This window comes from Leucopleurus acutus, assembly GCF_964270905.1.
Source record: "Leucopleurus acutus genome assembly, chromosome: 13".
Classification (NCBI taxonomy): Eukaryota; Metazoa; Chordata; class Mammalia; order Artiodactyla; family Delphinidae; genus Leucopleurus; species Leucopleurus acutus.
The window spans coordinates 59564064-59580843 of NC_139155.1; the positions used below are offsets into that span (position 1 = coordinate 59564064).

General features: G+C 39.7%; 1 protein-coding gene across 3 annotated transcripts in view; it reads left to right on the plus strand.

Moving 5' to 3' along the window:
• PTPRM (protein tyrosine phosphatase receptor type M) overlaps positions 1-16780 on the plus strand; it is a 752167-nt gene that overhangs the window by 424206 nt on the left and 311181 nt on the right. For all 3 annotated transcript variants that reach the window (XM_082853409.1, XM_082853410.1, XM_082853411.1), the window contains exon 8: positions 12039-12347. In XM_082853409.1, the coding sequence (XP_082709535.1) occupies positions 12039-12347 (309 nt within the window). The remainder of the gene's footprint in view (positions 1-12038; positions 12348-16780) is intronic.

The following is a 16780-nucleotide window of genomic DNA, read 5'->3' on the forward strand; positions in this document are numbered from 1 at the left end:
TGACTGTTTTTTCAGCTCTTCGTACTATTTTTGAAATGCAGCTTGTTTTTTAGGAAGAAACTATTCTTTTATATAGGACTGTGTGGTATATTTAAGAATAGATCATTTTCAAGTGCGTTTCTTGATTCTAATCATGATGTAAGAATTGCTAATGTGAAAAGTATTTTGGTGGAAGAGACTATTCAAATTCATGTCATTCTTATGACAAGTTTTCATTTATTTAATTACATCACAGGTATATAATGCTGTAGGTTAAAGGTTGATATATTTCAGAACTTTCAACTGCGCACAAAGGGTACTTTCTAAACTATGGAAAACATCGGCTAATTCAAAAACTATAGCTACGTTGCTTGCAAACAGTGCCATGTGCCTGGAACCTTTGCTGCTTAGGAATATTAAATGACTGGGTAGGCCAAGATAAAATACTAGTTAACCAGGTCTCTGCTCTGATTTAACTGAATAGTAAAGTAAATAAAGCTATTACCTTATTATTTTGTGTGACTGGCGAGGCAGAAATTCAGTAGCTGAAGATGACAAAAGGGGCCCACCGTGCCATTCTGGTTGTTATTCCTTTTATTGTAATAGACCTCTGGCAAGACCATGAAGAGGCAGAAGAGAGAAACCTGTTAGCAGGAGCCTTGGTTTGTAATCTGTGTTTTTGATTATCAATGACAGGATTCTAAAATTACACCCAGATCTATCTCACAGGTTCTGAAATTGAGTTTCTGAAAAAGCACTGTAGTAGTAATGAAAGGTAAAGAGCAGAGTTCCAGAGAAATGAGCTGTGAATTGAACCTGCAATGGAAATTGATCCTATCAGTCAGTCTCTGCCCTTATCCGTAGAAAAAGAGGCCTGAGTGTAGAAGGAGGCGGGATCCCTGATTAAATAGGATGCCAAAGTGCCGGAGGCTAGGACCGGCTCGCTGGTCCCCCGGGTCAGGATTGCAAGTGTCAGACACCTCTGCTTGAAACCTGGCTCGAACTGGCAGAAAGAGAACAGAAGGAAAGATGCTGCCGGTGGTGCCAGCGAGGGAATCGGCGGGAGCTCCCTGCCTAGGCTGCGGGCGTGACAGCCACCGCACTCCTCAGGGACACCGTTCCGGTCTCTTGTCATGAGCCTGTAGGCCTAGACTGGATCCGCTGGCCTTATGACTTGTGCCAACGGGGCCTTCATTTACCCATCCTACTGCGGGCCAAGGGGATGTGAAGAGAACTGGCCTTGGAATCTACACACATCCTCCGAAGCATCTTTAGGATTGTAAGAAAAGAGAGGCAGATATCCTCCAACTAGTAAATACAATTAACTACCCTGTTATCTGACTCTTAAGAGATTTATTTTGTGCACGTGGAATGGTAGTAATAGTATGCCAAATTTGGGGAGCAGTATTTGCATTTTGCTCCCAGAAATGCCTTGTGAATTGCAGTTAGCCAACTGAAATTCCGCATTTCTATCTATGAAGTTGCCGTTTATTTCCCGCAGTGTGTTCTATGTCGACAGCAATGCCCTTCAAAGTCTTCGGCGATCGTCAGCGTAACTCACTAGGGGAAGTGTCCCTGTGGAATGCCTCGTTCACAGCTTGCAGCACACTAATAGACACGGTTCCGGCGGAAACACTGAAGATGAAAGTGCTATAAAACACCAAATTAAGATGTAATCATTAGAAGCCATCACTGCATCAGAGCTCGGTTTTGCAGAATGGCAGAAGGAAAGGAGAAAAGGAGTAGTGAAATCCAGCAGTTTGCTTAGCATGAGTTGACAGGGTTGTCAGACGCCCTTAGTCACTGGACATAGCCTAACAGTGCTGTCGTCAAAGGGGATATTATCACAGGTACTTGGTAGCCCAGGACATTCAGTCTGTGTTATCACATGTCATTTCCCATCTCACTTAGCGCTTGCCTTTGGGCCCTGGCAAGAGACAGTAGACTGTGTCACCTGCATCGTCGTGTTGATTCAACTTCTCTCTTAAGCTGTTGACTAAAGGGAGAAGCGTTTAGGACTCATCCCTCCCCTTGGTGATAGGATTTGACTCCGCCATGTTGGTATTGACATATTAAGAGACACAACAGAACTGTACTTATAGTAGGCAAAGGTCCACAAAGGGCACAGATGGAAATATTCTGTTTGGAAATGATATTAAAATACTTTTTAAAAAGAAAAAAAAAAACAGAAGCAGACTTACAGATATCGAAAACAAACTTATGGTTACCAAAGGGGAAACGTGGGGGGAACGGATAAATCAGGAGCTTGGGATGAACACATACACACTGCCATGTATACGATAGATAACCAACAAGGACGTACTGCATAGCACAGGCAACTCTACCCAATATTCTGTGATAACCTACCTGAGAAAAGAATCTAAAAAAGAATGAATATATGTGTATGTATAACTGAATCACTTTGCTGTACACCTGAAACTAACGCAACATTGTAAATCAACTCTACTCCAATAAAATAATTTTTTTTTTTTTTTTGCGGTACGCGGACCTCTCACCACTGCGGCCTCTCCCGTTGCGGAGCACAGGCTCCAGACGCGCAGGCTCAGCGGCCATGGCTCACGGGCCCAGCTGCTCTGCGGCATGTGGGATCCTCCCAGACTGGGGCACGAACCCGTATCCCCTGCACCAGCAGGTGGACTCCCAACAACTGTGCCACCAGGGAAGCCCTAAAATATTTTTTAAAAGAAATACTCTGTTTGGAATCTCTTCTCTAACTCGGTTTTGTTTCAGTTGACTGGGAACAAGATGCAAGCCGGTCACCACAACCCTCCTTCCATCTAAGACTCAGAACTCAGCCTCTATCTCTGGTCTCTTAATACCACTCATGACAGTAGGGGCTCTGGAGGCTTGGTCATGGACATGGTCGTTTGTGCTAGGCTTAGCTGTTTGACCTGGCAAGTTTACAGAAGGGCATAATTTTACTGTGATGGAATTCTGAGAGGTAATAGAGGGGAGGGGAGCATGCATTTCAAGACAACTTGGCCAGTAAACACATAGAACCTGTGTTTTTTAGTCCTGGGGCTTAATTCACCTGTGTGTGTTCTTGGCTAAGGCGTATTAAAATGATGCAGGCTTCCTGCTGCAAGAGAAAGTAGTTTTTCTAGTGAAATTAAGTTAGGACTGCATTGCTAGTTGAAACTAATATCTGAAGCATTGAGTCATTTAGTAAGTAAAATTGATGAAAACCTTAGAACAGTCCTTGTGGAGACGTGTGATTAATAAGGAAAGGGTCAAAGAGATGCATGTTAATCTGTTTATATAAGGGATCTAGAGCTTATTAAAAGTTTTTGTAAACATTCAACTAATGAAGCATTATATAAAATTAGACATTGCCTTTAAATGGTAAAAAGTCACTAGACTGAAAAACACCTACAATGTTATTGCTAAGTAACTTATTTATATTTTCCCTAACACTGGTAATTTAAATATAAAAAATTGATTTGGTAAAAAGGAACATTCCATGAAAATCGTCCACTCAGGATTCTCCTGGGAAATTTTTTCTCATTTGTCCTTGGTTCCTAGAGTTATTACAGGATAGAGTAGCATGAATGGTCATTATTAACCTCGTGCTATGGCTTGGACAGATATCTGGCCGATAAATCCCGTCTCACAAATATAAACCCAGAGCATTATTTCACATGAAACTTTTTCATTTGTTGGAAGTCACAGGGAAAGGGGACATCTCTAAGTTCTCTCTAGGTCCCAAATGATGAAGAAAACAAGGAATTTATGCACAAATAAAAAGCAAGATATGAACTTCAATGATAGTCCAGACAATTTTCCAGTAGCTACAAAGTGTATGTGTGGTTGTCTGGAAAAGCTGGGCCGGGCAATGTGGCCTGGACCCCTCTTCTATGGAACCAGAAGGAGAAAGGTGAAGGATTCTTCCCAGCACTTTTGTCCCAAGATGAGATACACAGGACCTTTATTATAGTTTACATTCTTTGGTAATGTGTCAGGTGGAGTTTTAAGTATCTTTACATCCTGATTTCTTTTTATCCAATTTTCTTTATTTTGGTAGAGGCTCTGCAGTAGATTTGATAATGAAACATATGCTATTTCATTACCAGACATATGAATTCAGAGCCACAGTCAAACCTTGACCTTGGACAAGTTATTGAACCCACCGTGGCCACAATTTTTTCATTTCTATATTGGGAAGAATAGTACTTAAGCCACAGGATTGTTTGGAGGAATAGAGATTATATACAAAACAACTCACACGTAGTAAGTACACACACAGTACGTGGTAGCTATTGTTTGTTTGTTTTGTTTTTGTTTTGTTTTGCTAATCAATGATTTTATTTTTTTCTACCAATTACAGCTTTAATAAACCCTATCCTTGTTTATTATATCGTACTCTTCCAATAATGTTCTTTTTATTTTACACAGCAGGTTCTTATTAGTCATAAGTTTTACACACATCAGTGTATACATGTCAATCCCAATCACGCAATTCATCACACCACCACCACGCCCCCCCCTCCACTTTCTCCCCTTGGTGTCCATACGTTTGTTCTCTACATCTATGTCTCAATTTCTGCCTGCAAACCGGTACATCTGTACAATTTTTCTATGTTCCACATATGTGCATTAATATACGATATTTGTTTTTCTCTTTCTGACTTACTTCACTCAGTATGACAGTCTCTAGATCCATCCATGTCTCAACAAATGACCCAATTTCATTCCTTTTTATGGCTGAGTAATATTCCATTGTATATATGTACCACATCTTTCTCCATTCGTCTGTCGAAGGGCATTTAGGATGCTTCCATGACCTGGCTATTGTAAATAGTGCTGCAATAAACATTGGGGTGCATGTGTCTTTTTGAACTATGGTTTTCTCTGGGTATATGCCCAGTAGTGGGATTGCTAGGTCATATGGTAATTCTAGTTTTAGTTTCTTAAGGAACCTCCATACTGTTCTCCATAGTGGCTATATGAATTTACATTCCCACCAACAGTGCAAGAGTGTTCCCTTTTCTACACACCCTCTCCAGCATTTGTTGTTTGTAGATTTTCTGATGATGCCCATTCTAACTGAGTGATACCTCATTGTAGTTTTGACTTGCATTTCTCTAATAATTAGTGATGTTAAGCAGCTTTTCATGTGCTTCTTGGCCATCTGTATGTCTTCTTTGGAGAAATGTCTATTTAGGTCTTCTGCCCATTTTTGCATTGGGTTGTTTGTTTTTTTAATATTGAGCTGCATGAGCCGTTTATATACTCTGCAGATTAATCCTTTGTCCATTGATTCATTTGCAAATATTTTCTCCCATTCTGAGGGTTGTCTTTTCATCTTGTTTATGGTTTCCTTTGCTGTGCAAAAGCTTTGAAGTTTCATTAGGTCCCATTTGTTTATTTTTGTTTTTATTTCCATTACTCTAGGAGGTGGATCAACAAAGATCTTGCTATGATTTATGTCAAAGAGTGTTCTTCCTATGTTTTCCTCTAAGAGTTTCATGGTGTCCGGTCTTACATTTAGGTCTCTAATCCATTTTGAGTTTACTTTTGTGTATGGTGTTAGGTAGTATTCTAATTTCATTCTTTTACATGTAGCTGTCCAGTTTCTCAGCACCACTTATTGGAGAGACTCTCTTTTCTCCATTGTATATCCTTGCCACCTTTGTCATAGATTAGTTGCCCATAGGTGTGTGGGTTTATCTCTGGGCTTTCTATCTTGTTCCATTGATCTATGTTTCTGTTTTTGTGCCAGTACCATATTATCTTGATTACTGTAGCTTTGTAGTATCGTCTGAGGTCAGGGAGTCTGATTCCTCCAGCTCCGTTTCTTTCCCTCAAGACTGCATTGGCTATTTGGGGTCTTTTGTGTCTCCATACAAATTTTAAGATTTTTTGTTCCACTTCCGTAAAAAATGCCATTGGTAATTTGATAGAGATTGCATTGAATCTGTAGATTGCTTTGGGTAGTATAGTCTTTTTCACAATATTGATTCTTCCAGTCCAAGAACATGGTATGTCTCTCCATCTGTTGGTATCATCTTTAATTTCTTTCATCAGTGTCTTATAGTTTTCTGCATACAGGTGTTTTCTCTCCCTAGGTAGGTTTATTCCTAGGTATTTTATACTTTTTGTTACAATGGTAAATGGGTGTGTTTCCTTAATTTCTGTTTCATATTTTCATCATTAGCATATAGGAATGCAAGAGGTTTCTGTGCATTAATTTTGTATCCTGCTACTTTACCAAATTCATTGATTAGCTCTTGCAGTTTTCTGGTAGCATCTTTAGGATTCTCTGTGTATAGTATCATGTCATCTGCAAACAGTGACAGTTTTACTTCTTGTTTTCTGATTTGTATTCCTTTAATTTCTTTTTCTTCTCTGATTGCTGTGGCTAGGACTTCCACAACTATGTGGAATAATAGTGCTGAGAGTGGACATCCTTGTCTTGTTCCTGATCTTAGAGGAAATGCTTTCAGTTTTTCACCATTGAGAATGATGTTTGCCCTGGGTTTGTCATATATGGCCTTTATTATGTTGAGGTAGGTTCCCTCTATTCCCACCTTTTGGAGAGTTGTTATCATAAATGGGTGTTGAATTTTGTCAAAAGCTTTTTCTGCTTCTATTTAGATGATCATATGGTTTTTATTCTTCAGTTTGTTAATATGGTGTATCACATTGATTGATTTGCGTGTATTGAAAAATCCTTGCATCCCTAGGATAAATCCCACTTGGTCATGGTGTATGATCCTTTTAATGTGTTGTTGGATTCTGTTTGCTAGTATTTTGTTGAGGATTTTTGCATCTATATTCATCAGTGATATTGGTCTATAATTTTCTTTTTTTGTAGCGTCTTGGCCTGGTTTTGGTATCAGAATGATGGTGACCTCATAGAATGAGTTTGGGAGTGTTCCTTCCTCTGCAGTTTTTTGGAAAAGTTTGAGAAGGATGGGTGTTAGCTCTTCCCTAAATGTTTGATAGAATTCACCTGTGAGGCCATCTGGTCCTGGACTTTTGTTTGTTGGAAGACTTTTTTTTTTTTTTTTTGCGGTAGGTGGGCCTCTCACTGTTGTGGCCTCTCCCGTTGCGGAGCACAGGCTCCGGACGTGCAGGCCCAGTGGCCATGGCTCACGGGCCCATCTGCTCCATGGCATGTGGGATCCTCCCGGACCAGGGCACAAACTCATGTCCCCTGCATCAGCAGGCGGACTCTCAACCACTGCGCCACCAGGGAAACCCTGTTGGAAAATATTTTTTTGTTGTTTTGTTTTTTGGGTTTTTTTTTTTGCGGTACGTGGGCCTCTCCCTGCTGTGGCCTCTCCCGTCACGGAGCACAGGCTCCGGACGCGCAGGCTCAGCAGCCATGGCTCATGGGCCCAGCCGCTCCGTGGCATGCGGGATCCTCCCAGTCCGGGGCATGAACCCGTGTCCCCCGCACCGGCAGGCGGACTCTCAACCACTGCGCCACCAGGGAAGCCCCTGTTGGAAGATTTTTAATCACAGTTTCAATGTCATTGCTTGTGATTGGTCTGTTCATATTTTCTGTTTTTTCCTGGTTCAGTCTTGGAAGGTTATACCTTTCTAAAAAATTGTCCTTTCTTCCAATTGTCCATTTTATTGGCGTAGAGTTGCTTGTAGTAGTCTCTTAGGATGCTTTGTATTTCTGTGGTGTCTGTTGTAACTTCTCTTTTTTCATTTCTAATTTTATTGATTTGAGTCCTCTTCCTCTTTTTCTTGATCAGTCTGGTTAATGGTTTATCAATTTTGTTTATCTTCTCAAAGATAGCTTTATTGATCTTTGTTACTGTTTTCTTTTTATCTATTTCATATATTTCTGCTCTGATCTTTATGATTTCTTTTCTTCTGCTAACTTTGGGTTTTGTTTGTTCTTCTTCCTGTAGTTCCTTTAGGGGTAAGGTTAGATTTTTTATTTGAGATATTTCTTGTTTCTTGAGGTAGGCTTGTATAGCTATAAGCTTCCCTCTTAGAACTGCTTTTGCTGCATACCATAGGTTTTGGATCATTGTGTTTTCGTTATCATTTTTCTCTAGTTTTTTTTTGATTTCCTCTTTGATTTCTTCAGTGATTTCTTGGTTATTTAGTAACATATTGTTTAGCCTCCACGTGTTTGTGTTTTTTACTTTTTCTTCCGTGTAATTCATTTCTAATCTCATAGCACTGTGGTCAGAAAAGATGCTTGATATGATGACAATTTTCTTAAATTTACTGAGGCTTGATTTGTGACCAAGATGTGATCTATCCTGGAGAATGTTCCATGAGCACTTGAGAAGAAAGTGTAATCTGCTGTTTTTGGATGGAATGTCCTATAAATATCAATTAAATCTGTCTGGTCTATTGTGTCATTTAAAGCTTCTGTTTCCTTATTTATTTTCATCTTGGATGATCTGTCCATTGGTGTAAGTGAGGTGTTAAAGTCCACCACTATTATTGTGTTACTGTTGACTTCCTATTTTATAACTGTTAGCAGTTGCCTTATGTATTGAGGTGCTCCTATGTTGGGTGCATATATATTTATAATTGTTATATCTTCTTCTTGGATTGATCCCCTGAACATTATGTAGTGTCCTTCCTTGTCTCTTGTAACATTCTTTACTTTAAAGTCTATTTTATCTGATATGAGTATAGCTACTCCAGCTTTCTTTTGATTTCCATTTTCATGGAATATCTTTTTCCATCCCCTCACTTTCAGTCTGTGTGTGTCCCTAGGTCTGAAGTGGGTCTCTTGTAGACAGCATATATATGGGTCTTGTGTTTGTATCCATTCAGCAAGTCTCTGTCTTTTGGTTGGAGCATTTAATCCATTCACGTTTAGGGTAATTATCAATATGTAGGTTCCTATTACCATTTTCTTAATTGTTTTGGGTTTGTTTTTGTAGGTCCTTTTCCTCTCTTGTGTTTCCCACTTAGAGAAGTTCCTTTAGCATTTGTTGTAGAGCTGGTTTGGTGGTGCTGAAATCTCTTAGCTTTTGCTTGTCTGTAAAGCTTTTGATTTCTCCATTGAATCTGAGTGAGATCCTTGCCAGGTAGAGTAATCTTGGTTGTAGGTTCTTCCCTTTCATCACTTTACGTATATCGTGCCACTCCCTTCTGGCTTGTAGAGTTTCTGCTGAGAAATCAGCTGTTAACCTTATGGGAGTTCCCTTGTATGTTATTTGTCGTTTTTCCCTTGCTGCTTTTAATAATTTTTCTTTGTCTTTAATTCTTGCCAATTTCCTACCTCTGTGTCTCAGCCTGTTTCTCCTTGGGTTTATCCTGCCTGGGACTCTCTGCGCTTCCTGGACTTGGGTGGCTATTTCCTTTCCCATGTTAGGGAAGTTATTGACTGTAATGTCTTCAAATATTTTCTCGGGTCCTTTCTCTCTCTCTTCTCCTTCTGGGACCCCTATATTGCAAATGTTGTTGCGTTTAATGTTGTCCCAGAGGTCTCTTAGGTTGTCCTCATTTCTTTGCATTCTTTTTTCTTTAGTGTGTTTTGCAGCAGTGAATTCCACCATTCTGTCTTCCAGGTTGCTTACCTGTTCTTCTGCCTCAGTTATTCTGCTATTGATTCCTTCCAGTGTAGTTTTCATTTCAGTTATTGTATTGTTCATCTCTGTTGTTTGTTCTTTAATTTTTCAAGATCTTTGTTAAAGATTTCTTGCATCTTCTCGATCTTTGCCTCCATTCTTTTTCTGAGGTCCTGGATCATCTTCACTATCATTATTCTGAATTCTTTTTCTGGAAGGTTGCCTATCTCTACTTCATTTAGTTGTTTTTCTGGGGTTTTATCTTGTTCCTTCATCTGGTACATAGCCCTTTCATCTTGACTGTCTTTCTGTGAATGTGGTTTTTGTTCCACAGGCTGCAGGATTGTAGTTCTTCTTGCTTCTGCTGTCTGCCCTCTAGTGGATGAGGCTATCTAAGAGGTTTTTGCAAGTTTCCTGATGGGAGGGACTGGTGGTGGGTAGAGCTGAGCGTTACTCTGGTGGGCAGAGCTCAGTAAAACTTTAATCCGCTTGTCTGCTGATGGGTGGTGCTGGGTTCCCTCCCTGTTGGTTGTTTGGCCTGAGGTGACCCAACACTGGAGCCCACCCAGGCTCTTTGGTGGGGCTAATGGCAGACTCCCAGAGGGCTTTCACCAAGGAGTACTTGCCAGAACTTCTGCTGCCAGTGTCCTTGCCCCCATGGTGAGCCACAGCCACCCCCCACCTCTGCAGGAAACCCTCCAACACTAGCAGGTAGGTGTGGTTCAGTCTCCTGTGGGGTCACTGCTCCTTCCCCTGGGTCCCGATGCACACACTACTTTTTGTGTGCCCTCCAAGGGTGGAGTCTCTGTTTCCCCCAGTCCTGTCAGAGTCCTGCAGTCAAATCCCGCTAGCCTTCAAAGTCTGATTCTGTAGGAATTCCTCCTCCCATTGCCGGACCCCCAAGTTCAGAAGCCTGACGTGGGGCTCAGAGCCTTCCCTCCAGTGGGTAGACTTCTGTGGTATAAGTGTTCTCCAGTTTGTGAGTCACCCACCCAGCAGTTATGGGATTTGATTTTATTGTGATTGTGCCCCTCCTACTGCCTCACTGTGGCTTCTCCTTTGTCTTTGGATGTGGGGTATCCTTTTTGGTGAGTTCCAGTGTCTTCCTGTCGATGATTGTTCAGCAGTTAGTTGTGATTCTGGTGCTCTCACAAGAGGGAGTGGGAGCACGTCCTTCTACCCATGGTAGCTATTATTTCTCAAGTTTTCATGCTTATTTTCACTTTCCAGTTATAGATCTCTTTATATTCATAAATGGTGACCACATTCAGGAAAACAAAAATCAAAATATATGGATCAATTGTATGTATGGATATACTAAAGCAAAGTATTTTAGATTAGGTTTTCCCCAAACCTGTGAAAGGTAAATTCTTAGAAGAGTGTAAGGTACATAATAAGGGCTCAGTAAATGTTATGTAGTTAGTATTACTGTATTTTCATCATCATTTCATAAACAAGTTTAAGCTTTCTCATAAACAACAAGGTCCTACTGTATAGCATAGGGAACTATATTTAATATCCTATGATAAACCACACTGAAAAGAATATTAAAAAAGAATGTGTACATATATATGTATAGCTGAATCACTGTATAGCAGAAATTAACACAACATTGTTAATCAACTATACTTCAATAAAAGAAGAGATATGTATAAAAAGAAAGCCTTCTCTGTATATATTCTTCCTTTTAAGCCCATCAGAATGCTTATATTCCCTGCGTTTCATTTAGATTTCTAAGCTCGAAACTCTGTCCCTGGAGCTTGGACTAAGAAACAACACCAAGACCTGATCAGGGGTAGTAAAGAACTACTTCAGCATTGACTGTGTGGAATTCTCTGCAAATCACAACCCAAAAAGGCCTGGAGTTCTGTTCAGAAGTTTATACTCTTTAATCATTGTATTATTTCATTCTGAATTCTCAAGCTTTTACTCTGTTTTCCAATTACATAATGATGAATTATCTTAAAAAGATATAAATATATACATCAATTAGCATTAAGACTGCTTTTGTGTATCAGAGCCCCGGAGGAAAGAGCCTTAGATAAAAGCACTGTATTTCTCTCTAATGAAAATTTGGAAGTAGACCCTTCAGGGATGGTATGGTAGTGCGGTGATTATCAGGAACCCTGGGTTCTTCATCATCATTGCTTTGAATTCTTAATGTTTAAGCACATTATGGTCCATCATGGCTGCATGAGCGTGAGACACCCTATCCTCAATCAAGCTAATAGGAAGGAAGGAGGAACAAGGATGGCGAGCCCCTTCCTTTCAAAGACACTGCCCAGAATCCATTCTTGATGTCTCACATTGTATGCTATCCACCAGAACTTGGGTAGAAGGACAGACCTCACTGCAGAAGAGACTGGAAATTTTAGTCCTTATTCTGGGTGGCCTCATGCCCATCTAAGATTTAGGTGTTTTATTCATATGGAAGAAGAGAAGACAAGATACTGGGGATAAGGAGGATTATCTGTGATACCTGGGCTTCACTGGAACTTTTATTATTATTTTCTCTCATGTTCTCTTTTTCCTTCTTTTGCGTCTTAGATCCCATGCGCGGCCCAAGAAAATTGGAAGTCGTCGAAGTCAAATCTCGACAAATCACTCTCCGCTGGGAGCCATTTGGGTATAACGTGACTCGTTGCCATAGTTACAACCTCACAGTCCACTACTGTTACAAGGTCGGAGGGCAGGAACAAGTGAGAGAAGAAGTAAGCTGGGACACGGATAACTCACACCCTCAACACACCATCACCAACCTCTCCCCCTACACCAACGTCAGTGTGAAACTCATCCTCATGAATCCCGAGGGACGGAAGGAGAGCCAAGAACTCGTAGTACAGACAGATGAAGATCGTGAGTACTTTCAAGTGTTATGTTTATGGGAAACAGACAGTCTTTTTAAAAAGCAGCTCATGTTTCTTTCTAATTGAGATCTTTACACTGAAAATGGAAGGAAGAATTACTTACTGGGTTGAATAACACACATGTATATCTGTGCTGCTGTATACTGAAGCACTGATTAAAAGGGGTAAAGGGAATAAAGATCCAGAAGCTTATTTTAATTTTTATGAGTCATATAATTACTTTTCTCCATATGATTATTCTGTATGGCTCTAAGTAGTTCTTCATTCAAGTTTTGTCATCATGTTGGACTGAAGAACTGTTGTTCCGGGTATTCGATTATTTATAAGAAATGCTTATTCAAACAGCATTCTGAAACATTTTTCATAGTTCAGATAAAAATTCAGCCCCAAATAGAGGCTGCCCTTGCTGTTCAGCACAGTGCTGAGAAATTACCTCATTAGGTCGGTGGTTATGTAATAGATCATGCTTTTCCATAGGAACAATGCTGTAATTGGATGTGACCTCAGTAACCAAGAATTTAATAAATAGACAGTGCATGTCACCAGCAACTCATCAAAAAAAGCAAATATACAGTTGCATTAAGCCTCTAAAATAATTTAAAATGGTAAAATGACACCTGGAATCCCATAGCATAGGTATAAATGTGCTTTTACACTGATTATACAGGGGACTCTCATGTACAATAGTGAATCCGTGTAGCACATAAAATACAGCGGTAGTTTATCGTGTATTTGGTTTAAAATTCATTTGCCAGGCATCAGAGTAAGTGGCAAACAACATGGGGAGCCACTTGCTTATTCCTGGGAAAAATAGATTTCACCTTTTTCTCTTCAAGCAGCTGATTATGATCTTTATTGATTGTAACATGTGTTAATCACAACACTATTTTTTCATTTAAAGAGCTGACAAGGTATTTTTGAGTGTTGATGACCTATGCAACACCAGGCATATTGCTATAAAATAAAAACATGGAAACAGCCAGAGTAAATGGGAAGCTCGACCACATCTTCTCTTTTCTTTTTTGTAGCCCCTCAAGTCCTGCCTGTGTTGGTTGCTCTCAAGTAGTTGTTTCACTACAGTTTTTTTTGTGAGAAGTATAGGTTGATATGAGTCACTCAGTCTAGGCTGAGCATGGAAGCCCTATCTCTATTTCTTCCAGCTCTTCCTTGTGTCCCAGGAGTGACTCAGCACTGTCAGCAGGTCTTTTCTGGCCCCTTCCTCCCCTGCATTTTTGTATTTAATTTGGTCCTGACTCCTGTTGTTGCTACTTCCAAAATATTAGATTGTTCTCTTTTTTTGACTTAATTATTTTTATTATATTTCTGGTTTTCATATGAAGAAACTGAGTCAGAAAAGTGAATGGTAAACCCAGATGTCTGGTTCCAGAAACTGTGGCCTGTACTTCTATGTGCCAAAGTACTTCTAAGTACTTACAAATATGATCATTAGTATTCTAGAGGCCTTATTTATATAAACATTGATATTACTGTCTATTCTATCTTTCTGCCTTGAGGTATTTTTTTACAATCATTTTTTAATTGAAGTATAGTTAATTTACAGTGTTGTGTTAGTTTTAGGTTTACTGCAAAGTGATTCATTTATATATATATATATATATATATTCTTTTTCAGATTCTTTTTCATTATAGGTTGTTACAAGATATTAAGTATAGTTCCTTGTGCTCTACAGTAGGTCCTTATTGATTATTTTATACACGGTAGTGTGTATCTGTTAATCCCAAACTCCTAATTTATCTCTTCCCTGCCCCCTACCTTTCCCCTTTGGTAACCATAAGCTTGTTTTCTATGTCTGTGGGTCTATTTCTGTTTTGTCAAAAAGTTCATTTGTATCATTTTTTTAGATTCCACATATAACTGATATCATGTGATATTGGTCTTTGTCTGACTTACTTCACATAATATGATAATAGATTGTTCTTTTCTCTCAACTTCCACTACCTATATCCAGATTTTATGCTGAAATTTCTGTAGTTGTTTCTAACCTTTTATTGTTCCAGCTTTGTCCAATTCCAGTGCCCTCTACTTGTTCCCTAAACTAATCTCTAAAATACATTTGCATCATGTTACTCTCTCCACAAGAGCCATCAGTGACTCTCTTTACCCATATCTCGGTATTCCAGGCTCAGGCTCTAGACCTGGTAGCTTTTCCTCCCTGACAGCGCATTCTGCAGAGACTTGCCCTGGTGCTGGTCCTGCTGCCACACTCCATGCATCCTGAGTGCTCCCTCACTGTCTGTCCTCCTCTGCACATCCTCCCCACCTGGCTTCCTACATTCCATCTCCTCCATGACCCTCCAGAGTTCTCCTCAAGTTCAGGTCCTTCATGAAGCTGTCTCCAACTCTCTCACCCTCATTCCTCTCTCATCCTTCTGACCTCATTTGCACTTGACAAGATCTTTAAATCTCTGAGCCGTAGTTTCCTCATCTGAGAAGCAAGAATAATACAGTTCTCCAGCATATTAGGGTTAGAAGACATTTCCATCGAGTGCTATTTGTAGCTGCAGAGAGGGGCCTTTTAATAGGTGAGCGTTATTATTGTTATTGTAAGAATTCAGAGGAACTTATCGTGACCCTTTCTTTTTTTTTTTGCGGTACACGGGCCTCTCACTGCTGTGGCCTCTCCCATTGCGGAGTACAGGCTCCGGACGCGCAGGCTCAGCGGCCATGGCTCACGGGCCTAGCCGCTCCGCAGCATGCGGGATCTTCCCAGACCGGGGCACGAACCCGTGTCCCCTGCATCGGCAGGCAGACTCTCAACCACTGCGCCACCAGGGAAGCCCTATCGTGACCCTTTCTTGTTCTCTCATTATGTTATATGTAATTTTTTCCTCTTAACTGTAAACCACTTGAGAGAAGAAGCCATCTAATTTTCTTCTATAGCAATTTGTATGGTATTGAGTAGGTAATAAGCACTCAAAACACTTATTAGTCTTTAAATAAAATAGTAAAATTTGCTGATAATCATTTAATTCAGGCTTAAATCAACAGTAATGTTTCCATCAGTGAGAGAGGAAAGTCAAGTGCAGTCATTTCTAGAGATGAGAGATGTTTTGCTGAAGCATGAACTCACCAATACTTTTGGGTTTCGAATTTACATGAGCTAATAATTCTGTTAAGTGCTGTTAAAACATAAGGTTAAATAAGTCACTTTTTTGTTTGTGTGTTTAAATTATCTTGCTAGTCCCTGGAGTTGGGGCATGCATTACTTCTAAATAAAAATCTATTGTTTACATAGCACACTGGCATCCAGTTCATTAGAAAAACTTTGATTTCAAATTACATTTCCTAACAAGAGCAAAAGAAAAAAAGACTTCAAATAAGACAGAAAAAGAAAAATTGTTAATACCTACCGAGCATGAAGAAAAAAGAATTGAAGTGTCACTTTACTTATCTACCATTAACAAAGGCTACAATTTGTTGTACATCGTGAGTTTTATTGTAGTATAATATTTTTATTGAAATATTATTTATTTCATCAGAAAATATGTGGGAAAAAATTATCTTTTTATTACTGTTAAGAGTGTCACTAGACACTGTAGGGCTCAATTCCATTAACTTAGATATTATGGTTCTATATCCCAAATCATGAATTCCTAGAACTTCTAAAAAAGGCACCAGACCTAAGTTCCTGTGAGATACCAGTTTCCCTAATTTAACTAACTCTTCTGGTATTTTAATTCACTTGATCTGTTCCTGACCTAACAACAATTATATGAGTCCCATTTAGGTTTTCCTGTTATTAACATTTTCATGATTACAAGCCCTCCAATACATTTTGTTACATTCATCCTTTTAAAATATCCTCTGTTCAACATAACTTTGACAATCTCTCTTTTTTTAAATTTTACTCTCATTTATACTAATCGAATGAAACCAAAGATTTGTTTTTTTCTAAGTTTTCACCCTCTTTACGTCTGTACATAGATTACTAAATATTTTCAATTCAGAAATATTATCACAAAATAATAGAGCCACACATGCATCATAATTATCTTGATCCTGTGAGGAACCTGATGACATCAAAATAAACACTTTCAAGGTCAAGAGGAAGAGACTTAGTAGAGCTTTTTTTTAAAATTTTTATTTTATTTATTTATTTTTAAATTTATTTATTTTTGGCTGCATTAGGTCTTCATTGCTGTGCGTGGGCTTTCTCTAGTTTCAGCGAGCGGGGGCTACTCTTCGTTGCAGTGCGCGGGCTTCTCATTGCGGTGGCCCCTTTTGTTGTGGAGCATGGGCTCTAGGTGCGTGGGCTTCAGTAGTTGTGGCTCGCGTGCTCAGTAGTTGTGGCTCGCAGGCTCAGTAGTTATGGCGCACAGGCTTAGTTGCTCCGCGGCATGTGGGATCTTCCTGGACCAGGGCTCAAACCCGAGTCCCCTGCATTGACAGGCATATTCTTA